This window comes from Physeter macrocephalus, chromosome 3 (assembly GCF_002837175.3).
Source record: "Physeter macrocephalus isolate SW-GA chromosome 3, ASM283717v5, whole genome shotgun sequence".
Taxonomy (NCBI): Eukaryota; Metazoa; Chordata; class Mammalia; order Artiodactyla; family Physeteridae; genus Physeter; species Physeter macrocephalus.
In genome coordinates, this window is record NC_041216.1 from 1280599 (window position 1) to 1306000 (window position 25402).

At 47.8% G+C, this 25402-nt stretch overlaps 1 protein-coding gene across 1 annotated transcript in view; it reads right to left on the minus strand.

Annotated features, from left to right (window-relative positions):
- The window catches only part of CFAP57 (cilia and flagella associated protein 57), a 77886-nt gene that overhangs the window by 20435 nt on the left and 32049 nt on the right, over positions 1 to 25402 (minus strand). Inside the window, 10 exon segments of the mRNA XM_024125300.1 lie at positions 1155 to 1171; positions 2564 to 2707; positions 5794 to 5952; positions 6989 to 7162; positions 10749 to 10939; positions 11568 to 11661; positions 13144 to 13299; positions 16546 to 16707; positions 19204 to 19377; positions 20662 to 20874. Coding sequence (XP_023981068.1) covers positions 1155 to 1171; positions 2564 to 2707; positions 5794 to 5952; positions 6989 to 7162; positions 10749 to 10939; positions 11568 to 11661; positions 13144 to 13299; positions 16546 to 16707; positions 19204 to 19377; positions 20662 to 20874 — 1484 coding nt within the window.

The window sequence follows — 25402 nt, forward strand, 5'->3', positions numbered from 1 at the left end:
GGATCCTCCCAGACCAGGGCGCGAACCCGTGTCCCCTGCATCGGCAGGCGGACTCTCAACCACTGCGCCACCAGGGAAGCCCTAGGGACATTTTTGGTTGTCATATCTGGGGGAGGGGGAGGACAAACCCCTGGGGGAGGATTGTCTCTACCTCTAGTGGGTAGAGACCAGGGATGCTGCTAAATATCCCACAATGCACAGGACTGCCCCCTAACAACAAGGAATTATCCACCCCAAAGTGCCAATAGTGCCGAGGCAGAGAAAACCTGCACTAGATGAAGAAATAAAAGAGTGTGAAGTGAAATGATGAGGTTCTGGAAACTCCTGCCCTAGGAAGGAGATAGTCACTTTTCATCAAAGAGAAGCTGGAAGAGTGTCTGTGAGGGGAGGCACTTGAGTCAGGGAAGTTTTCTGTTTTCAGGCACGGATGTCTCAGTTCTACAAAGGAGCCAAGGGCTTGCAGCTTCCTTCTTGCAAGGAAAGGAACTTCACAGGAGGTCCACAGCAGGTGGGCCGAATGTGTCTGACCCACAGAGGGAAGCCCCCAGGTCACAGGCCCCTGGGGAAGGAACTGGGCCCAGACGTCAGCCCTGGCAGCAACTGGCACCTGGAGGGGTCCTGTTTGACTCGTTCCCAAGGGGGTGGCATATTCCCTGCTGAGGATCAAAGCCGTGGTTGGTCCAGTTACTGAAGGGAACGTGAATAATCTCTCAGGTGTGTTGCAGTGGAAGGCAACCAACCCAACCTTAAGTGCGGTTGACAAATATGTCAGATGAGGTGGGAGAAGTGGGGCCGTGACTGCCAGGGGCCTGCGGCACATCTGCTTTCCAGGCAGGTAGGGGCCCCAGCTCTTTCTCATCTTCTCAGGCTGCCATTCTTGGGTCCCAGGAGGGCCAGAGGAGGCAGCTCCGTGGTCAGCTGGGAACATCCTTCCTTATCCCAGAGGCCAGGGAGAAAGTCATCGTCACAGGACATATCCTCTCTGGATGCCCCAGCCCTGGACTGATCCCACCACGGGGCCTCTTTTCTGGGCCTCCTGGAGAAAAGCCTTTGCTTTTCTCCACGATAGCCCTTGTGGAGCCAATTCTAGTTGGGCCATCAGTATACTCTGCTACCCTTTTAGCTTTGCTCAGCACAGTTAGAGAAGATGGAGGGGGAGCAGGGGGCTATTCTGGATAGGGTGGCAGGGAAGACCTCCTTGGAGAGGTGACACGAGCCGAGACGTGAAAGACGCAAAGAGGCCAGTCATGTGAAGATCTGAGAGCCTTCCGGGCAGGGGAAGCAGTACTGCAAAGGTGCTTGTCCTTGGAACTCTCAGAAAGCTTGCAGGCTGGAGCCGGGGGAAGGAGCCTGGAGATATACCTAGAGAGGCTGGTTGAGGTGGGATCACGCAGGGCCTCAGGGGCCTCTGTAAGGAGGCTGGGCTTCATTCTAGGTGGGAGGAGATACCACTGGGGTTTGCTGTGGTCTCTATGTGGAGACCAGACTGGAGGATGGAGTCAGGTCCAGAAGAAAGATGATGGAGGCTTGGACTGGAGTGATGGCAGCAGAGAGCAAGGAGGGTTGGATCTGAGATATCGTTTGGAAATGGACCAGATAGGCATCGGTGACTTGGATGTAGGAGTTAAGAGAAGGGAAGAACCGAGAAGGCTTCCATGCTTCTACGTTAAGCACCTGGGTGGATCGTGGTGCCACTGACTGAGAAATGGGGAAACTGGACGAGGGGGAGGTCAGGACCACCCTCGTTTAGATTTACCGTGGACCCCACTGTCAGCTGCTCACTGCCCAGTGTGGGGAGGCTGACAGGTAAACACGTCATAAGGAAATGCCCTGTGTACTGGGCAGAGGGGCCAAAGGGGAACACTTGTACCCCACTGGGCTCTCAGAAGCCCTCGTCCCTTGCTTCTGATCTCTCTCCTCTCTGCCTTCATCCTGTTTGCTTCCCAGAACACACTCTTAATTTTGCCACTCTCCTGCTCAAGAGCCTTTGATGACTTCCTACTCCTTATCAGAGGAAGTCCAAACACCATGGCCTTGCATAGGGCCCCCACCAACATGTTTAGTCTGAGAAAAAAGTGTTGAATCGGGAGGGGTGTACTTTCTGGTGGACAGGCTGGTGGCTGAGTACACATCGCCCCCTGGTGGTTGAAGGCCCAGCAACAGTGGTCCAAATAGGTCCAAAGCCCACCCCAAGGCCCCGGGGGAAGCCAAATCCCAAAGCACTTTGCTTTTGCACCACCGAACCCCCGTTGGGCCTTTCCCGTGGCTTCTTCTGCAGAGTGGATGCTGCCCACACCTTGGGAGCAGGGAGGGGCTGTGAGGAGAGCTTCCTTTCTTTTTTCTTTCTTTCTTTTTTTTTTTTTTTAATTTTTTTTGCTGCGCTGAACAGCATACGGGATCTCAGTTCCCTGACCAAGGATCAAACCCACGCCCCTTGCAGTGGAAGCATGGGAGTCTTAACCACTGGACCTCCAGGGAAGTCCCAGGAAAGCTTTCTTTCATTCCCTCCTGGCCAGCCAGGAATGGTTGGGAAGGAGGCCAGGGGGTCCAGATGGCTTCTCACCTCTTGAATCTGTTCCTTCATCACCTTGATCTCATTCTCTCGAGGTTCTATTTGCTTCTTCAGCTCCTTTATTTTGTAGTCAAGCACAAACTTGAATTTCTCTAGTTCTTGATTTTTCTTTTTCAGATCATAGATTCGCTTCTCCTGTGCGTGAGAGGAGAGAGAAGTTGAGAGAGCTACCAGGAGGCCCTGGTATGGAATCCCTTGAGGCAAAGTGTGCAAATCCTGTGACCTCCTGATTGAGGAGGCCACAGACTGCTCCCTTTGCTGGGGACACAAAGGCCGGATCCCCCACCAGGGGGAACCATTGACTTCTTGGCTTCTGTGCCAGGACTTCATTCATTCACTCACCCATTCAGACATAGGTTTTGGTCAACTGTGCAGCATCTCCTGTCCTATATGCTCTTCTTCACTTGGGCAGAATCTCCTGTCTACATGCTCTTCTACAAGAGAAGAGCGTGCTTCTTAGGCTTCTCCATCAGGAGGTGGTGTCTAATTCCCTCCCCTTGCATCTGGCTGGACTTATGGTTTGCTTGTATCCAACGAACGAAACTCAAGTGATGCTGCATAGCTTCCCAGGCTAGCCTGGAAAAGGCTGAGCAGATTCCACCTGGTTCTCTTGGAACACGTGCTCTGGGAGGCCATCTGCTATGTGAAAAGTCCTCCTACACTGAGACCTCCAGGCGGGAGAGCATGTTCGGTGCTCTGTCAACAGTCCCAGCTAAGCTCAGCCCCCAGCCATGCTGGTCAAGGGGCTGGACATGGGGATGAAGAAGCCACCTTGGATGCTGGTCTTCCAGCCCCCTGCTGCCAGAGTCACCCAACTGAGGCCCCACTAGGACCCAGACATCGGGGACAAAGACAAGCCATCCCGTTGTACCCTGTCCAAATTCCAGACCCACAAAATCTGCAAGCATAATAAAACAGTTGTTTTTCACCACTACGTTTCGGGGTAATTTGTTGCAAGGCAATTGTAGTTGGAATGTAGGTCTATCCATTACCACACATTTACTGCACAAAGATCTTTTGCCAAGGTCGGAGATTCCAAATAGAAATATGCCACAGTTCCTACCCTTACAGAGAAACACACTAGCTGGGAAAGCAGATGTGTCAACAAGTGTAAACCTACACTGTGACAGGTATTGTGGAAGAGGGAGGCACATGGAAGGCGTGGTGTGTATTGAGGGTGCTGAGAACAACTTGTGTGAGTCAGGGTGGTGGTTCATGGGGACAGTGAGAGGTGAGTCTGGAGGGGAGGAGGGGAGAGAGGCAAGGGTCTTCCATGTTGGGTTAAAGAGTTGAGAATTTATCCAGGAGGCCAGGAGTTGGTAAGCTATAGTGCTCGGGCCAAATCTGACCTGCCACCTGTTCTCATAAAGTTTTTTTTAATACTTTAAAAAAAATTTTATTTATTTATTTTCGCTGCGTCGGGTCTTTGTTGCTGCGCGCAGGCTGTTCTCTAGTTGCAGCGAGCAAGGGTTACTCTTCGTTGTGGTGGGCGGGCTTCTCATTGCGGTGGCTTCTCTTGTTGCGGAGCACGGGCTCTTGGTGCGTGGGCTTCAGTAGTTGTGGCACGCGGGCTCAGTAGCTGTGGCTCACGGACTCTAGAGCGTAGGCTCAGTAGTGGCGCACGGGCTTAGTTGCTCCATGGCATGTGGGATCTTCCCGGCCGAGGCCTTGAACCCGTGTCTCTGCATTGGCAGGCAGATTCTTAACCACTGCGCCACTAGGGAAGCCCATGTTTTCATAAAGTTTTATTGGAACGTAGCCAAGCCCATTCATCGATGTCTTGTCTAGGGCTGATTTTATGCTACTGCGGCAGAACTGAGCAACTGTGGCAGAGACCACACTGCTTGCAAAGATGAAAATATTCACTACCTTGCCCTTTATAGAAAAAAAATTTTTGTTGCCCCTTGCCACAGGCAGTTGGGACGTGTGAAAGAATTTTAAGTGGAAGAGTGACAATAATTACAGAGTGTGGTGGCAGGGAGCCTGGACGGGGAGTGGGAAGGAAGGCCGTTAGACCCGTTAGGAGCTGGCGCAATTTTCTAGAGGTCTTAACCTCTTTCTTGTCAAAAACCCACTTTGAGTTGCGGGGAGAGGTAAATTGGGAGATTGGGGTTGACATAGACACACTACTATATATAAAATAGATAACTAATAAGGACCTACTGTATAGCACAGGAAACTCCACTCAATACTCTGTAGTGACCTATATGGGAAAAGAATCTAAAAAAGAGTGGATATATGTATATGTATAACTGATTCACTTTGCTGTACACCTGAAACTAACACAACTTTGTAAATCAACTCTACTCCAATAAAAATTAAATAAAAAAAAAAACCCTTTGAGAATCTGCGGAGAGCTTTGGCTCCTCCCTAAAAAATGCCCAGATACAAACGCAAACGCTCACTTGCAGAAATGATATGTGTGCACTGTCTCATTTCATCCTTATCAGAGCCCCTGAGGGCCGCATCCACAGGTGGGGAAAAAAGGCTTGGATTAGTTGCCTGAGGTCCTGTGGCCAATTGCAGAGGCTGCCCTGGAACCTAGCTCACTAGTCTGAAACCTGCGTTCTCAACAACCCAGGAGTTGTGTCCAACTAAGGCAGCAATGGCAGAGGGGCTGGAGAGGAGGGCACGGAGCCTGGATTTGCTCAGGAGGAGGATATGAGATTTTGGATACGGAGGTGGTGTGCCTCACAAAGTGTGATGTGTTTGTTTTAGTGTTTTGTGAGAAAGCCATCCAGAAAAATGATACCACTTTCTGGGGTATCCAGTAGTTACAGGGCCAACCACGGGGGAGTTCCTCTCTGACCAGGGGGACCACATGGGCGATGGGGTGAGTGAGCTGCCCCCAGTCCATGGGATGGTCACCCTGGGATGCCTGGCGCAGTGGCGAGCAGGGGCCTGGCAGGCAGCACTCAGATTGTTACTCCAAGTCTGTCATCTATAAACTGTATGAGCCTGGGCAAGATACTTACCCCTCGGAACCAGTTTCCTGAGCTATGCAACTGGGTGGCTCATGGTCCCTGGGGTTGTTGGGGGAATTGAATGGTATGTGTTTATAGCAGTTAGCCCAGTTCCAAGCACACAGTAGGCACTTCACCCCCCCATCAAGTTCAATAAATGGGTTCCAGGAAGGCAGGGACCCTGTCTCTTGAGCTTTGTCCTCATTGCCTGGGTCCATCTAGGCTGGAGTTGAGGCAGGACACAGGATGCACCTTTACCTTATCTTGAATCATCTCGTCTCTTTCCTGGATCTCCTGCTTGAGACCCAGGATGTCCTTCTCCAGGGACTTGATGACTCCTTGCAGCTTCACCTGCTCTCCCTTCAGAATCTCAGTGTTGTTGGTTCGCTCTTCAATCTCTTTCTGCAGGCTGCTGAACTAGAGGAACAAACAGCAATAACAGGGACCACTAGAGCCTGTGAACTCATCTCCATTCCTCCTGACTGCCTGTAGATTTTAAGAGCTCCCCATCAGAATTTGGGACAGTCAGGAATTTCCCAGGCCAAATGGGACAATTCTGTCCAACAAGATCCAGTCCCATCCCCTTATGTGAAGAAGGGCTGTCTGCCTTAAGAGGCTCCAGAGAGACCAGTTCCCCCAGCAGATCCAGAGTTTTCCATGACCACACTGACCTTGAAAGGCTGGGATCCATGCCCCATCAAGGTTGCAGAGATTGGGCCCTAACTGATGAGCCATCTTAGTCATGTCCAAGAAGGGAAGATGTGATTGCCCCCTGGATCAACTAGTAGTGTGATTTCTAATAGGAAAGAACATGAGCTTGCTTTGAACTTGGCTTCTCTAAGGCTAAACGTTTTGGGGCAACTGGCAATTCTATAAGGATCTATGAATTGAATGCTTCCTCACTCAGCCATCAGTGACTACAAACATCTCCCCTGCCTTATAACCTAAGCATCCTATACTCCCAGTCTTTCTCCCACCCACAGAGTCTGAACAGGAGCACCCCTGAATCCCCGCACTGAGAGCCTGAGGACACCTCCAGGCGAAGACTTTGTCTATCTCACCTCCAAAGACCGCATTTCCACTTTAAATGTTTAGCTCTGAAAACTCTAAATCCCACTTGCCAATAAATGAAAGCCCAGGGTGTCCACCAGTGTCATGGTGAACCTCACGGTCCCTGTAAACAGGAAAGAGGAGGGGGAGCCCCGATGGTTACCCCGTCAGACGATGTGGTAAGGATCTGTCTGCCTGTCTGGGAGGGGGGAACCCTCACACCGGCCAGTGCTGCTTTCCTATCCCGCTTGCTGGAGATGAGGACATTCAGGTGGGATACTGCCAGGTCATCGCGGGGCGGAGCCGCCATCAGCCGACTCCCTGTCCGCCTGCCCCCCACCCCATGCTTTCCCTGTAGTGAGGCCCTGGTCTGCCCCCAGGCCTCTCGGGAACAGCCCGCTACCTTCTTCCTCATGATGCCCGTTTCTCCTCTGAGCCGCAGGTTTGCTTCCTTTTCATCCCGAAGCTTCTTCTCATACTTGGTTTTGATATCTTGGATCTCACGGTCTTCATCTTCTTCAATCTGCTTCTTGGTCTCTTCAAACTCACGCAGCTGCTGCCTGACATCTTCCTGCGCCTGGCTCGGAGAGAGGGAGAGTGTGTGCCCAGGGGAGAGGGGACACGTGGCACCCTTGTGCTCAGAGGGCCTGGGACGAGGTGAACGTACAAGGCCTACCATGGGGATGGGAGACCGAGTGTTAGTACAGAAGTGGAAACCAAGGCCATGGGTCCCCTGACCCTTACACTTTCTTTCTGTCCTTCTGTTTGTCCCCCCTTCCCTACCAGATCAGGACTTGGGCTCTATCACTTCAACCACTGTCCCCCCAACACCCCCCAAACCTGTTCCACCTCTGGTCTTCTTCACACTGACACCAGCCCCCTTTTATCTTTCCCTCACTAAACTTGTGACGCTTGTAACTTTATATTTATTTGTGGAATTACCTGATTGTCTCTCCCATTAGACGTAAGCTCCTCGAGGGTAAAAACCCAGTCTATCACGCCCACCAGGAGTTCCCAGTTTACAACGCACACTGACACACAGTAGGTACTCAATAAATATCTGAATGAATGAGTGAATCTTTAATTCCACCCTCTCCCTCCTTAATCCAACCAATCCCGTCCTTTTCACCTCTTGAATCCAACCACTTTATGCCTCTGCCACTGCGCAGGCCCCTGTCATCTCTTGCCTGGACTGCTGTCAGCCTCCTAGCCAGCCTCCTGCCTCTGGCCATGCTTCCCTCCAGTCGGACCTCATTCTCTAGTCGAGGGGAGCTGTCTAAACCACACACCTGGTCATGCCAACCCCCACCTGGAAGCCTTCTCTGGCTCACCCTTGTCCTCATGGTAGAGTCCAGACCCTTGAAACGGGTCCACAGGCTCTCAGGAGGCAGTTCTGGTGCATCTCCCTGGCCTCAGCCATCACTCCCACCCCAAGCTCTCGCCAGTGTGAACTAACTTCAGTTCCCCCAGTGTGCATGGTCCTCAGCTGCTGAGCCTTGATACCCGCTGTCCCTCTGACTCCAGCGTCTTCCCGTGGCTCTCTCCCATTCTTCCTCCGGCTCTTGGTTCAGCTATCATTCCCCGTGTGAACACTGTATGTCCCCCATCACTTTACATTATATTGTAAATGCCTGTTTGACACGGAGGATCCTTGACAGCAGGGCCACATCTCCACCCACAGCAGTGAACACCCAGCACAGTATCCGGTACATGTTGGTGCTGAATGAGGAAAAGCTTAGAGCCCAGATGCTGGGAAAACGAGCTCTGCCTGGTGGAGTTTGGGGAGTGACTGGGGCAGGGCTCCTCCTTGCTCACCGCTGCCCAGGGGTGGACATTTAGATCACGGTTGAGTCAATGGCTTTCTTCTCACACTGACCCTGCTATTCTCCCAGGCTGCATGTACCATCCCTGGACTGAGTGTTTTGGAGGTTGAGTGAGACAAGGTGGTTTTAAAACTGGGCTCAATGGCTACCTGAGAAAGGCTTCTCTTTGCCCATCACGTCACCAGACCCTTGCTGGACAGAAGCCTGGCCAGGTTGGCTCCGACTGCAGCCTAGAGGGGCCCGCAAGCCCCTGCTCTTGGTCTGGGAGATGTTGCTAAAAAGTAGAAGCAGCCCAGCCAGTAGTAAGATGGCACTTGGGAGGAATCTCCCTAGGAAGGTTCTGCGTTGAAATCTTACTGACTCAAAAGAAGAAAAGCTTTGTCATCACTGTGAGAGGCCCTGGGAGGAAGGCTGGCCTCTCTCCCCTCTGGGAGGATTGATCCATTCACCCTAAAAGCAGAGCCCAGCAAACCATGATGTTGCTGTGTAAGCCACAGGGGCGAAAGGGGCCCGGGGGCCCTGAGAACGCAGAGGAGGGATACTTAGCCCTGTGGGAGGGAAGGGTTAGGGAAGAATTGTCAAGGAGTTAGCTCTTGTCCTGAGTCCCTGAGGGGGCAAACAAGTGCCTAGATGAAGAGGCATCATCCTGAGCAGGGACTCAGAGGTTGTGCAGGAAACTCCCAGAGGCTCCACATCACTGGACAGAGGCAGCTGGAAATGGGGCTGGGGAGGTGGGCAGGGCAGCGAAGGAACATTCCTCACGCCGTGAAACTGGAAGCAGGCCGGGCTCAGGTGGGGGTGGAATCTCTTAGCTCCCCCTCTGCTATCAGAGCTCAGCCTCTGCCAGGTCTGCGGGACCTCCACCCTCTACTTCTCACCACCTATGTATCCCCCACTGCCTGGTCACCCTCCCTGTTCACCGAAGACTTCTGGATGCCAACTCACCGTCTTCCCTGCCATCACCAGGTGGTTACAGAGGATCCTAGAACATCTCCTCGTGCTTTGACCTTTATCTTCCCGCACCCACTCTCAGGTCCACCCCCTGGAATGGTGCCACCTCTGAAGTCTTAAAATACAGGCCCTGCTCTTTGAGCACTGGTGACTTCTCTGTTGGATCCCAGGTATGCCATCCCAGCTTTCAACCTCATCACGTCCCCTGGCCTGGGCTTGATTCCTCCACTGACTCTTGGTGCCTACTGACCCTCTCTGGCCTGGACCCCGTGGCAGGTCACCAGATGACCTTTATTTTCACCACTCAGAGAGGCCCCAGCTCTGGCTCAGGGCTGCTCCAGGCCTTCCTCTCTCATACACCTATTTGCTGAGCCCTGCTGTGGAAAAGCGCACAGCCTGGTGGGTGAACGCCGCCAGAATTCGCCTCTCAGACCTCAGCTGGGCCTTCAGCTACAGACCTGCCCGTCCTCTTCTTGGTCACTCCCTTCCTCATTCCCTTCAAAAATCACTCCATACTTTCGTGACTCTCCTGCCCGCTCACTGTCAGCAACAACGTCTGCCAGAATTTCGTGCCAAAAAGGACACCATCTGGCCTCTCTCATTTTTCCCTTCATCTTGGGAAACCAGATATTTTGGCAACCCAACTGCTTGAATATTCTATGACTTTGCTCTGCCTGTATGTTCTTAACCTCCTGCATTTCCCAGTCTCCTGGTTAATTCCAGCTTCCATGCCTCCTGGATCTCGGTAGCTCCTGCCAGCCTTTCCAGACCCTGCAGGCCAGGGTGGGTGCTCTGTGTCTGCATTCCCCACTGTCCCGTCTACACCTTGATGAATATCAGCCTGTGTGACAGCCTTTCTCACCCACTGAGAACCTGGCCCCATGTTTCGCTTCGCTTCACCACCCAGCACTCAGGCTGGTAAACCAATAAGACACAGTCTGTGTTTGTTGAGTCAGTGCGGGAATGATTTCACTGGCTTACAGTGTCTTGCAAGACATATGAAGTTACGAAGGGGTTTCAGGCAACCACCTTTCCCATGGTTCAGGTCCCTGTTCCTCTCCAGTTCTACAGGCTTCTTCTAGAAAGCTCTCCCCAGGGCTTAAGGCTCGAAGGTACAGTTAGGAGAGAACAATAGTTATGAATTTAGTCTATCCAAGGAACTTTAGTTTCAAAAGCTGAGCACCTCCCAGCTCAGGGAGTCCCTTGGCCGCCAGGGAAACAAACATATAAACAGTACAAAACAAGGCCAAACGAAACACACTCGGAAAGGAAAGTGGGGAAGGAAATGGAGGTCAAGCGAGGCTTCCCACAGCTCTCTGGGCTGTACCCAGGCCAGGTCTGCAGGATGGCACCGTGACAGGGAGGCACAGCTCGGCTTCCTGCGAGTACCTCTTCCAGGAGGGTGGTTTTCTCCTGCAGTTTGGCCTCGTAAAACTCAGTCAGCTCCTCCAGGGCCTGGCTCTTGGTCTCATCATTATCTCGAAGCTGTTTCTCATACTCTTCCTGCATCCTCTGGGACTTGAGCTGCAACTCCTGGTACTTCTCATACTCTAGAAGCAACTTTTGGTTGTTGCAACATTCTGGAGAGAAGCAAGGAAGGTTATTTCAGGAGGGACAGTAGCATCAGCCTCAGGGACACCCAGGGGAGCCTTGGGTGCTTTTCCAGCCTTGGGCCCCCTTCCAGCACCAGCTAGAGCTTCTGCCTCCACAGGCGAGATACAAATGCACGCCTGTCTTCCTCATGGGCCCCCCACACCATCGTCTTGTCTGGCAGCCCGATTTCCTCCCTTCACCGTCTAGGCAGAAAGGTTTCCAGGAAAGTGCAGAGGGGTATTTGGGGGTTCAGGGCCAAGAAGAATGCCCTGAGTGTGCAAAATGGGTACTAGTACCCCCATTTTATGGAAGAGTAAACTGAGGCTTGGTGAGCTTAGGTGATTCTCTAGAGCACCCAGCAAGTCCAGGTGAATCTGGGACCCAAGGCAGCCTATCAGGCTCCAAATCTACACTTTTCCTATCTCCTACTGGCATGCAGTAGGTGTTTAATTTGTGTTTAATCAATGAGTAAATACACAGGAGCAAAAACCACGGTGAGTTCCAGGGGATAAATGTAGGCTGTTTATAGACTGGGGCTTCTGCTGAATCTGGAGGACTCAGACTTTGCTCCCAGTCAACTGCCCTCTGCCCAGTGGCCTCCACTGATGGCCTCACCCAAGTCCTGCAGTTCCCGGCTCTGTTTTTCCAGGAGGTCGTCCATGCGTTCATAATGGAGGGCATCCTGCTTTTCTTTTTCTGTTCTTAAAATCTAAGACACAGAGTAAAATGTTCTCATTTCTACACATCTGCTGAAAGCATCACCATGAGAAGCACCAATTGTACAAGTGAGAGCCTCCTTCACTCACAAACATTTCCCAAGCCCTTACTTTGCACCAAGCACTGTTCTACAAGCAACATGCAAGCTATCACTTTTATTTGCATTATATTCTGATCTGAAAGTTCTATACTATCTCTATTTAGATCCTTCTATGAAATGAATCTTGTCAATGATGAGTTCAGTTTGGGACATGCACCAAATGGATTTCTGGGTGGAAAAGGTAAGGATTGATTTGAATTCTCTGTTGTCAGCACATTGCTCTCAAGGAAATCCTTGGCTATGTTAATGTATCAGCTTCTAAGAAAGTGTTTTCTTTAATGGAGCAGGAAAGCTCCTTGCAGCAAGGGGAGGTATCTAGCTTTGTGCTCAGATTACAGAAGGCACCAATGTTTGTTGATTAAATGAATGAAATAATAAAATTAACTGCCAGGGTGTTTTTAGACCCATGGAGATAACATAAAAGAACAAATATCACTTGAGCAAAAAACTGGCTGTTCTGGTGAAGGGCCAGGCAGATTTGTACAGAACAGAGAAATCATTCTGGGAGAGTCCTGGACCGTCTTTAACTACAGGAAGGCCATTTAGACTATTTTTTTTTAAATTAATAATTATTTTATTTTTTGGCTGCGTTGGGTCTTCGTTGCTGCGTGCGGGCTTTCTCTAGTTGCGACGAGCGTGGGGTTACTCTCTGCGGTGCGCGGGCTTCTCATTGCGGTGGCTTCTCTTTGTGGCAGACCACGGGCTCTAGGCACACAGGCTTCAGTAGCTGTGGCACGCGGGCTCCGTAGCTGTGGCTCACGGGCTCTAGAGCGCAGGCTCAGTAGTTGTGGTGCAGGGGCTTAGCTGCTCTGAGGCTTGTGAGATCTTCCCGGACCAGGGCTCAAACCCGTGTCCCCTGCATTGGCAGGCGGATTCTCAACCACTGCGCCACCAGGGAAGCCAATTTAGACTAATTTTATTTAACCTACTGACAATTCTGAGGTCAATATCCTGCTAGCTCTTCTCTTTCCATACTTTGTTTTTCTTGTTACTTTTGGTTTTGCTTTTAAATAAGTTTCTCTTGACCACAAAGGTAATATATTCTCATGGTGGAGAATTTGGAAATTATAGAAAAGCATAAAGAACCAAATTTAAACTATCCACAATCCCAACTTCCAGAGATAATCACACTGTAAGCTATTTTCTTAAAAATTGTTCTATGTGTATTTATTTTACATCATTAATAGCGTTCACTGTAGAGAGTTCTATATTCTGCTTTTTTTTCCCACTTAGCACTTTGTTGTAAGCATTTCTGATGTTATCAACTATGCTTTAAAATCGCACATTATCATATGTCTTATTGTTTGAGTGTGTGCCAGTTGTCTTGAGTGAGCAGGAAATTTCTTGTTATTCGCCGTTGTTGGCTCGACAGACCTGGTTTTTCGTTTTCAAGGACTCCATTTCCTGGAGGAACTTGTCTGTTAGCTCCTTAACCTTCTCAGAATAGTTTATGTCCTTTAGTCGAAGTTGATACGCATTCTCCATTTTTAATTCTTCCACACGAGTCTTCAGCTCCAACATAACCTGAACCTTTGGGAGAAGGACGCAGAGTCAACAACAATCACAGAGCGGGTGAATCAGACTATTTAAACCCGTGGCCTTGAGCTCTCCGAGACCTACAGCTCTGCTCAGCCTCCAATGCATGTGTCATCTTTCTGCACAAGACACACAGACCAGACACTAGGAGAAACATGAGCTTCTTCCTCTACCCTCAAAACGCGTGATCAGTGAGCTCTACTGTGCAACAGGCAGTATGCTAATAACTCACATCTCCTTCAACTATGCTTAGATGTCACCTCAGTGAGGTCTACGCAGACCACATGATTTAGTCCTGCTTCCTCCCCTTCCCATTCCCGGCACCTTTGACTCCCCCCACCCCCTTACTCTGCTCTACTTTTCTTATTATTCCCTTCAATCTTGGCACTTTTAAATGTTACTTATTATTTTACGGTCTTTTGTTTTCATCCCCCACTAGAATTTAATCTCCAAGAAGGCTGAGATCTTTGTTGGTTTTGTATGCTGATGTGCTCCAAGTACCTAGAACGGTGCCAAACACAGAGTAGGCACCTCGAAAAATATTTGTTGAACCATGATTCCTGACCCCATGGAACTTACAGTCTACTGAGACAGCCGAGGAGACATAACATTACCAGTTGTGATAAGTGCCCAAAGCCAGGGAGTGTGCACACAGGCTAGGGTAGAGAAGGACTGAAGGCGGATGCATTGGTGGGGGGGGGGGGGTCTGCATAGTTCAGGTGGGGGATGGTAAGGGCCTGACCAGAGGTGGGGAGCAGAGCAGAAGGGAAAGATTCCAGAGAAAGGGATTTTAGGGAACGTGGTGCCTGATGGGTTGTGGGGTGAAGTGAGAGGACTGTGGATGGAGACCGTCTCCCCGGCCCAGACTATTCCCTGAGGGTTGCACTGGCCTGTCTTGCTTCACTGCTTTATCCTGGGAGCCCAGCACAGGACCGGCACTAAACAAATATGTATCAGATGAATACATGGCCCTGGGGGCCCGCCGCCGACGAGTGGGACACATTTTGGTGGGAATGACCTGGTTCTGACAGGTTGCATTGGAGGCACCTGCTCATCGCCCTTCTCCATCCTTCTCCACATTTGCGGCTACAGAGCAGAGTCTCTTCCGACACAATCTACTGAGTCATCCCCTAACTTAGGTCATCAGTGGGGCCTTAGGAAGCATTTCCAAAGTCTAAAACATGGTGTAAAAGGCCCCTCACTATCTCTGTTTCACCTCCAACGCTTCTCTCTGGCACCCCCTCTACTCTCCGGCCCCACCAGCTAGGAGCATCCTCCCCAGAGCATCCCCCGTCGTCCGTTTGCACACACTCATTCCTCAGGGTGGAAGGCCCTTTCCGACTTGTTCTGGAGGCTCCATTCAAGGCTCACTTCCTCTGGCACCAGCTGGCCTGCGTCAGGGTCCCTTCCCTGTGTTCCCACAGCACAGTTCCTGCATAACACTCATTACACACTTGGTTCCCTTTTAAAATTTTACCTACACCTCTTCCCATGATATAAGCTCCAGGACCATCTATGTCTTTCATTTCTGTAATTCCAGACCTAGCACAGTGTCTGGTACATAGCACATCTCTCTGCAAATACTAGTTAGGTGCATGAATAAATGAATGACTGAATGAGTGGGTAAATCACGATGGTTACATAGTACGTCATAGAATGTAAAGAAGAAGAGAGAGCTGGGAATTCTGGGCAATGTGGCTTTTAAGGCCAGTTGAAGGAAGAGCCAGGAAGGGAGCTGGGGAGGAACAGTCAGAGAGGCACACAGGCAATGATGTGGTGTGGTCTCCTGGAGCCCGAGAGAGAAGGGAATTTCAAGAAGTGAGCGGAACATACACTAGTCACTTCCAGCTTGGCAGCCGTGCTGTCAGGCCTAGCTGGGGGCTGGGGGGTGGGGGCTGAGGTCAGGAGTCAGCCCAGACGCCTCAGGCTTTTGGTGCAGCCTGGTGTCTCCTACTTGGTGTCTTCCCCTCCCCCCGGGGAAGAAGAGAGAAAATAGAGAAGAAGGAAGAGGAGGAGACACATTTGCCTGCCTGCAGGAGGTCAGACTCCTAACTCTCACAGGCTCTCCCTCAGCCTTTCCTCCCACTTCCCTTTCCTGCAGAAAGTTCCAGGGAGCTCTAGGAGGGCTCTCCAGCAATCGCCAGGGGCCTGTCATCCTGCTCTGGGGCCACTGTGGCACTGTGGTCATGTTGGTTTCGCTTGTCTCTGTCCCTCACTTGACTGTGAGTTTCCCGATCACAGGGTCCATCCTGTCTTCTCCCACATGCATCCACAGTGACCAGCAAACAGTAGGTACTCAATGAATGCACTTTAAACTCTGGATGAACAGCAGTGAGCTCGCAGCTGTGCACCCTCGGTAAGCCCCGTGAAGTTACCACCCATTCGGTTTCTCCCTCGGGGAGTGCAGCACTCAGAGCGCTCAAAACACATCTTAATGGACTGTTAGCTGCATCAACAGGAGGGAAGGCGCTCTGAGGTCATGAATAGGAGAGTGGGCTCCAGATGAAATCTGGAATGGAACTCTGGGCCTACTCCTAATTAGCTCAGTGACTTTGGACACGTCACCCAACCTCTCCAAAAACATTTTTTGAAACATGGGGAAAACAACAGTATCTTCTCCATAGAGATATTGGGAGATTTAAATGAGAAAATACTTGTAAAGTAATTAGCACAGTGTCTGCTTCGTGGCTAACCTAAAAAAAAGTTGGTGATTGGTTATTATTACTGTTATTGTTTTATTATTGAGAGGAGTGGGTTTCAGGACTGTTTTACAAATATCTTTGTTTTTTTTTTAAAGAAGGTTCCAGATACCAGCAGTTATTAAGTTTCACAGGTACAACTGGAATATACAAGTTTGTCACTTTAATTTTGTAAATATTTGTCGGAAATATTTATGTAAATATTTATTTATGCCTAGCACGAGCTGGAAACTGTTGGTCATACAAGCGAATTATATGTTGTGGTTCCTGCCCTCAAAGAGTAGGAGAGGAAAGATAGGTCACAGGCTAGAAGTAGAGCTCAGTGTAAGTCAAGATGATCACGTGGCAGAAGGACAGGTGGGGTGGGGAGGACACAGAATGCAGCGGCGGTGGCGTGGGCGAGCATGTACAGGGAGCTGTGGGGGTCTGTGCTGGGCACAGGGGAAGCCGGGCTAGAGAAGGGCTCTATGCCGGTCCCAGGACTTTGGATGCAGGCTGGTAAGGAATTTCCACGTCCCTCTTCACTAGATCCAATTCTTACCTTCTCTTCCATGTCCGTCTTGGTAACCAGCACCTCTTCAGCAAAGCCCACCTCCCTCTCTCGCTTGATTCCCCGACCATCCTTATCAAAGACCTTCCAGGTGAACAGGCAGCCATCCTCGGCGACGCTCAGCAGGAACTGGTCATCAAAGGTGAGTGACATCTGAGGAGAAAGAGCATAGACAGGAGGCTTTCGCAGGCTGTGGAGAGCAGGACTGAGCCAGCTGTTGTGCAAGCCCTCCCTCCATGCCAGCCTGGGTATAGCCTCCTGGGGAGGAAGACTCTATCTTAGAAAAGAAATGAGACAAGAACCCTCACGGGCTTCTGGGAATGAATAAAAGAGTAAGACTACGTATATGTTCTCTGTGGATTTGGAATCTTTAGAGTCAATTATTAAGTACACTATATAAGAACTCTCAAAACTCAGCAGTGAAAAACCCCAATAATCCAACTGGAAAGTGGGCAAAAGACACAGAGATATTTCACTGGAGAAGTTATACAAATGGCAAATAAGCACATGAAAAGATGTTCAACATTATTAGCCATTAGGGAAATGTGAATTAAGACTATGATGAGATGTCACTATACACCTATTAGAACAGCTAAAATAAAAAAATAGTGATAATACCAAATGCTGGCAATGATGCAGAGAAACTGCATCTCTCATGAATTGCTGGTAGGAATGGAAAACAGCTTGGTAGTTTCTTAAAAAACTAAATAAACACACTTGTAATATATGATCCAGCAACAGTATTCCTGGGCATTTACCCCAGAGAAATGAAAACATGTCAACATAAAAGCCAGTACATAATTGTCCATAGCAGTTTTATTTGTAATAGCCCAAAACTGGGGAAAAAAAAATCAAATATCCCACAAGAGGTAGATGGTTAAACAAATCACAGTACATCCTTACCATGGAATTCTACTCAGCAAAAATGGAATAAATTATTGATATATGAAATAACTTGCATGGAGCTCAAGGGTATTATGCTGAGTGAAAAAAGCTCCTCTCAAATGGTCACATACTGTATGATTATTTATATAAAGTTCTCAAGATGTCAAAATTATAGAAATGGAAAGCAAATTAGTGGTTGCTGAGGACTAGGCATGGTGTTGGGTGACTATGAAGGGTAGCATGAGGGAGCTGCTGTGGTGCAGGAATAGTTCTGTGTCTTGTGTGCAGTGGTGGTTACACACATTTATGCATCTATGTGAAAAAATGATACAGAACCCCACACATAATGTACCAGTGTCAGTTTTCTGGTTTGACATTGTACAGTAGCTACATTAGATGTAACTATTGGGGGAAACTGGGTGAAGGGCACACAGGACCTTGATGCTATCTTTCAGATTTCCTACGAATCTATAATTACTTCAAAATAAAAAGTGAAAAGTAAAGAATCAACTATGGAAACTGTCTTCTCACAATCACCAGTATGTGTCAAGAACCTTAAAAATGGCAATGCTCTTTCCCTCAGGATTCTCTCTCTGCCTAGGCATTTAGCCTTAGAAAATAATCAGAGATGCTCAGAGAAATCTATGGGCTAGGATATTCATGAGTTCATGATAATTTAAATGCCCAGCTGTAAGAGAAGAGTTAAATAAGTTATATTCCATCATTGTGATAGGATATTTGAATAGCTACTAAAATCATGCTTTTGAGGAATATTTAATCATACAAAAAATGCTTACAAGAACATAAATTTTAAAAAAGCAGCCTACAAGAGCATACACACAGTATGGTCTTAATTTATTTAAAGCATATGCACAAAAAAGTAGAAGAATGCATCACTATATTAATGATAATGCTATTATGAGGATTTTTATTCCTAAAATAAACATGTATTGCTTTTATAATCAGAAAAGTAAACATCTTATCTACAAAACTTAGTAGCTCTGAAGCAAAAGGGGAGAATATGTGATAGTAATTTACTTTGGACCCAAGACTCAGGCTCAGTACAGGAATGTTCCAGTTTATAATGAAAAAGCCTTTCCTAGCAAAGATGGTGTCTGCAGGCAAGCCAGTATAGAGTTTGGGACATAATTAAAAACCTCAGGTGTTGGTATTGTCCAGTTGGGGATACGAGAGGCGAGGAGGGAGAGAGAACACATTTTCCCAGTGCCTGTTCTTCAGGAGCCCATGTATACACAGACACTGCTTTTTTTACAAGGGGGAATGGAAGGACAATTTACAAATGCGTGCTCATGCTATGACCCCCAGGGACGGGCGGGGGCTCATCTCCTGGGCCATGGTTCCTTTTAGTCCAGAGCGGCCCTGTGGAGGACGAGGAGAGCTGCGAGCCTTCAGTAGCCAACACTCAGCAGCTGGGACATGAGGGCACTGGCTGTGGTCGGGGGGGCCTATAACATCTCTCGAATGGCCCATAATTATGCAAAATATTACGATGAACAATCTTGTACCTCAATCTTTAGGGGCATCTCTGATTACCTCCTAGAACAAATTCCTGGGAGTAGTTTAAACAAAGAGTATTAAGAGCCAATAAATGTTTATTGAACATTTGGCTGGATGAATAAATAAAGGGAGAGAAAAGATGCTCGGAGATTGAAGGGATGAAGGTGGTACGGGGAGGGCAGGGCCAGGTGGATCTATTGAGAGCTGGATCTGGGACTGGGCCCTAGGGGAGACGGTTGCCCTCACCTTGGTGATAGGACCGCAATGGGCCTGGTACTCGTTGAATTCTTTCTGCAGAGGCAGCGGGTACTTCATCGCACGAATGGTTCCCACCGAGGTGCCCACAAACATCATGCGCCCGGAATGGGAGATGACGATGGCTGTGTAGGTGACGTCAAATGCTGACATCTCTCGAAGGACCTGGAACACAGCCAGCTCTGTTCAGGGTGAGGGGCTGAGCCGTGTACCCACTGTCCCCATGTCACTCTCCTCCTTGCTTCTAATAGCAACATTAGGGCAAGTTCCGGATTTAAAAATGTGTTTTTTCCATTTCTTTTAGCATCTGGCATACTGTCCAGCACATAAGGGGCACAAACTCAATATTTCTTGGCTGCTTGACCGATGAGTAAGCAGCTCTAGGAGTTAGGAATAATACTAAAAAAGGGAAACCTTCATAAAGCATGTGCCAAGCAGTGTTCTATGGCTTTTACAGGTTGTAACTCATCCAATCCTCACAAAAACCCTTTAAAGATGGTGAAACAGTCACAGAGATACTAGGTAAGTTGCCTCAACTCAACCACCTCCTAGGTGGCAGTCAGGCTCCCAAGACTGTGCTCTTGACTGCTATTCTAACCATGTATCTCAAACTAAGAATGGGATGTGGATCATAAATTTATTTAGCAAACATTTATTAATGTCCATTATATAAACAAAACTATTCTATCAGGGAATTCTTCCATTACTTTGCTCTTTAATTCACTCATCAACCCACCCACCCATCTAGCCACCAAATATTTACTGAATGTTTGCTGTGGGCCATGCATTGTGCTAGCTAGTAGGGATACCAAGAGGTGTGAACCATGGCCCTGCCCTAAAGGAGCTTTGCTCTGGTGCAGCACTGTGGAAGCCACCACAGAGTCAGGACCAAGCTACTTGGGGGCACACTGGAGACACACCCTACTCTCAGCCGGGCTTGTGGAGAAGGACACAGCCGCATTTGCAGGGAAGTGTCTTTGCTGAGCTCTTCTCTCCTCCCTCAACTGTTTGGAGCCAATGTGCTAATTCTAAAATTTCAGAGTAGTTTGGGGATTTCCAAACAAATATGGTAGCAAGCTTAGATGATAGCAATAACCTGAGTTCTGTTTTTACCTCACGAAAGCATGTGCAGATCAAGGGTTAGAGCACAGTTTAGAGATGCTGCCGACCTCCATCCCTGGAGGGTAGGAGAGAAGTTACAGGCAGCAAGCAAAGTAGAAATGGAAAAGGGCGCCACAATTTAACCCAGTCAGTTGGACGCTGGGCAGGAAATTCTAGGAGTAACAATTACTGAGCTGATCCTATAGGAATGAGGAGACAGGTGTTATCCCATGAAGAAGGGACGCTGTTCTCACAGGCCCCCTTTCCATCCCTTTCTGCTGGAAACACAGGAGGCTGTCTTCTGCAAATCAGGGCAGCGGCCCAGAGGAGGGACAGGGGCAGACTTACTGAAGAATCTGCTATCTCCTTGAGAGTCTGGTCGGATCCAACAGCAAAGATGATTTTGCCATCAGGGGAGATGGTAACACAGTTGTAGCTGCAGGACTTAAGCACACATTCTGTCTCTCTCTTTCCTGTGGACAGATTCCATTCATATACAGCACCATCTGTGCCACAAGAAATCAGTTTACTGTCATCTGTATTCCACGCAACTGAACGAATCTATGGGGGATGAAGACATACCCCGTTAGGAGTGCACACACACACGCACACACACACACACACACTCACGTGCCTCTCACGGAAAGGAGGATAACTTCTTACGTGTTCCACTAGACTGAGGCAGAATGTCCTTTCCTGGTACATGCCCTTCAGTAAACACTAATCTAATAGCTTTGTGGGAAAGTTAATATTCTATTTTCTCAGATGCTTGCAAAATACTGAAGATGAAATATTCCCATTTCCATTTCACTTTATGAGTGTAAAGACAGAATCATAATAGCTCCTCTAATGCTACAATCAATCATTGCTATGTTTTACAAAACTTTTTATTTTGAAATAATTATCTATTCACAGGGAGTTGCACAAATCTCACAGAGAGAGGGCTCTTCCAGATGGCAGAGTAAGTACCTCAGCTGACCTACCCCCCACACAATAAGGTAACTGTTAAAAACGATAAAAACAGTTATTTAAAGCCGTTGGAAATTGTCCTAAGGGCATGCAGCAAATGTAGAAACATTCATTCAGGAAAATCTACTCAATCTCAGTAGGAACAGAGACTGTGGCATATGAGTCATAATAGGCTCCTTTACCCTCTTCAGCTTCAAACACTTTATTCCTGTGTACTCTGGGCAGGTGTGGCCAAAAGATGGGGCTCCCTTTCTCCCTGGATCTCAGTCTTTGGCTATGGTTTCACCCTGGGAAACCTGCTGGTGTTTCTTATCCCCACCTAGAAGCTCTATTCCAGGCAGGCGTGGCCAAGAAGACCTCATCTTCCTTCCCCCAGCCAATCCCCACCTGTTGGTGGAAGCTCTACTCCAAGTGCAGAAGCTCGAGAATACTGGTGCCCCGACTGCCCCGCCCCAGCTAACTCATAGGGTGAGGGTTCCGCACCATGAGGGGGGAGCCGAAAAGATGAGGGATTCCACCCCCCTTCCACCTGCAAGTGCCACTCACGGAGTAGGGATGTCACTTTTGGAAAAGAAGGTCCCTACCCCTGGCTCTGGTGCAGTGGAGCAGGGGTTCTTCCCAGAGGGAAGTCAGCCATAAGACAAAGAGCCCTACAGCTCTGCCTGAGGAGACTGACTTATTTGGAACAGAGCATGGACAATTCCATCCACGGGCATCATCTAAATCAATGGAGATCTAGGTAGAGGGCAATTAAGAGAAGGCTGGTAACTCCTTGATATAAGCAAGATGGCAGAACAACAGAATTGTAATAGAGAGGACAAGGGAAAGAGACAGTCAAGAAAGCCCTTCTGGGATCATAGACAACTCTGGGTATCGGGAAGGCTGTATGTACGTGCAAGGCTGCACCCACTCAAGAGCAATCAGAGCAGGATATGGGGAACACTTGAAAGCATCTAAGCTGCACAATGACTCATTCACACAGGGCGGAAGCATCACAGGCACAAGGGGTTTAAACACATCTGAACAAACACTAACTGAATACTAAGCTCCTGACCCAGGGGCATTTCCCAGGAAGTCAGGCTTAGAAATAAAACCATGCTTATGCCTGGCAGCCTGGAAGGCTGTGTGCATGGCTAAGGCTGCACCCTCTCAGGTACAATCAGAGAGGGAACCTCCAAACTGCTAGTCTCTGGCTAAACATGGAGCAAAAGCATAAACCCCATGAAGTGTGACAGCAGCCTCTAAGCCAAACACAAATCCAACAGTAAAGGGTGAAAATCTAACTGGCTAAGGGGCCTTAAGCACCATCTATGACTAATGAGTGGCTTAGGTCAACCCAGGGGCAAGCCCTAGGTAGCCAGGCTAAAAGATCAAAATAGAAAAACATCCGAGCAGAGACATCTGAGGCTGCCCACTGTAGGAGAAAAAAAATATTTCTCAGAATTAGTTCAGCCAAGTTACTAAACAAAACAACCAAATAAAAACATTCTAGCCTTTTCCCCTTTTCGTATTTGTAACTCCTTTCTCCAATAGAGAGGGACTGGCTCCCAGGAACTCCAATACGTTAATGGATTTTCTCAATCTCCTTATAAGTAACAAACCTGCTGACCCACTGGTTACCTCTTTGGGTGTTCCCATGACTACAGTCCTGTCAGCCACATCTCAGTTCTAGCTCTACCTCTTAAATTGCATTTTCTAATTGTTTTCATGTAAAAAATTGTTTTCATGTAAAAATGCACTTAAATATAGTTATCTTATATCAACAATATTCTTAGGTTCACTAATTTTAATAGTTTATCTGCAAATTCTCTGAATTTTCAACATACCCGATTATGTCTGTGGTGATAGTTTTATTTCGTCCCGTCCAGCCTTCATGCCTTTTATCTTGCTATGGCCTGAATGTCTGTGTCTCTCGCTACCTCCTCACCCCAAAATTCATATTTTGAAATCCTGACCCCCAAAGATGATGGTATTAGGAGCTGAGGCCTTCGGGAGGTGATTAAGTCCTGAGTGCTTCCCTCATGAGCCCTTATAAAAGAGGCTCCAGAGAGCTAGCTCGCCCCTTCCACCATGTGAGGATACAAGAAGTCTGCAACCAGGAAAGAGGGCCCTCTCCTGACCATGCTGGCACCTTGATTTTGGACTTCCCACACTCCAAACTGTGAGGAAAATTTTCTGTTGTATAAACAGAAAATAAAAGCTATCCAGTCTGTGCTATTTTGTTATGGCAGCCCCATGGACTAATGCATAGTTCATTTCCTTGCCTTATTGCACTGGATAGGACTCAGTACAAGGCTAACAGAAGGCATCATGTATTGTCCTTTATCTCAGAGGGAATGCTTTCATAATTTCATAATCAAGCGTGCTGTTTGTTATAGGTTTTCTGTGTCTTTTTTTTCTCCAGGCTGCACTTTATTTTTTTTACTATTTATTTATTTGGTTGCACTGGTGGCAGGCGGGCTCCTTAGTTGCAGCATGTGGGCTCTTTGGTTGCAGCAGGCAGGCTCCTTAGTTGTGGCGTGCATGTGGGATCTAGTTCCCTGACCAGGGATTGAACCCAGGCGCCCTGCATTGGGAGCGCAGAGTATTACCCACTGCGCCACAAGGGAAGTCCCTGTAAATGTCTTATATAAGATTTTTAGGGACTTCCCTGGTGGTCCAGTGGTTGAGAATTCGCCTTTCAATGCAGGGGACATGGCTCGAGCCCTGGTCAGGGAACTAATATCCCACATGCCGCAGGGCAAAAAGCCTGCGCTCTCTAGAGCCCGCGTGCCACAACTAGAGAGCCCGTGTGCCGCTACTGAGCCTGTGAACTCTGGAGCCCACATGCCACAACTAGAGAGAAGCCCACACGCCGCAACAAAGAGCCTGCATGCTGCAATGAAGATCCCGCGTGCCACAGCTAAAGACCCGGTGCAGCCAAATAAAAAAGTAAAATATTTTTTTTAAGTACCTAAAATTTTTTTTATAATAAAATAAGTTCCCCATTATTTTTAGTTTGTTTTTTAAAATCATGAGTGCATGTTAATGGTATAGATTTTTATTATATCTGGATTTATAGAGATAAGCATATGCTTTTTTATCCTTACTATGTTAATGTGGTATTCACTAACTGATTTCAAAATCTAAAATAACCTTGCATTCCTGGAATAAATCAACATGGTCATGCTGTATTATCCTTTTAATATATTGCTTGATTGGTTTGATAATAATTTATGTAGGACTTTTTATGTTCACACAAAAGACTGGCTTATCATTTTCCTTTCTTGTGATGTCTTTGACAGGTATCACAATTATGCTGACCTAGAAAAATGTTGGAAGTATTTGCTTTTTTTTTTTTTTTTAATTCTCTAGAAGAGTTTTTTCAAGCTTAGTGTCATGTTTTCCTTAAAATTTGATATACTTCTCCAGTGATAGTTTTCTTTGTCAGAAGGTTTTAAATTACAGATTCAATTTTTCTAGGAATTTGTCAGTTTGTCTATGTATTCACATTTATTTGCATAAAGTTGTTCATAATATCCTCTTATGATCTTTTTTAATGTCTATAGGACCTGTAGTGATATCCCCTTTTCATTCATCATATTGGTTACTTATATCTTCTCTCTATCTTTTTTTTCCCCTTAATCAGCTATGCTAAAGGTTTGTTCATTTTGTGTTTTCAAAAAATCAAGTTTTGTCATGTACCACAATGTTCACTGCAGCTCTATTTACAACAGTCAGGACATGGAAGCAACCTAAGTGTCCATCGACAGATGAATGGATAAAGAAGATGTGGCACATATATACAATGGAATATTACTCAGCCGTAAAAAGAAACAAAATTGAGTTATTTGTAGTGAGGTAGATGGACCTAGAGTCTGTCATACAGAGTGAAGTAAGTCAGAAAGAGAAAAACAAAATACCATATGCTAACACATATATATGGAATCTAAAAAAAATGATTCTGAACAATGTAGGGGCAGGATAGGAATAAAGACTCAGACATAGAGAATGGACTTGAGGACATGGGGAGGGGGAAGGGTAAGCTGGGGAGAAGTGAGAGTGGCATGGACATATATATACTACCAAATGTAAAATAGATAGCTAGTGGGAAGCAGCTGTATAGCACAGGGAGATCAGC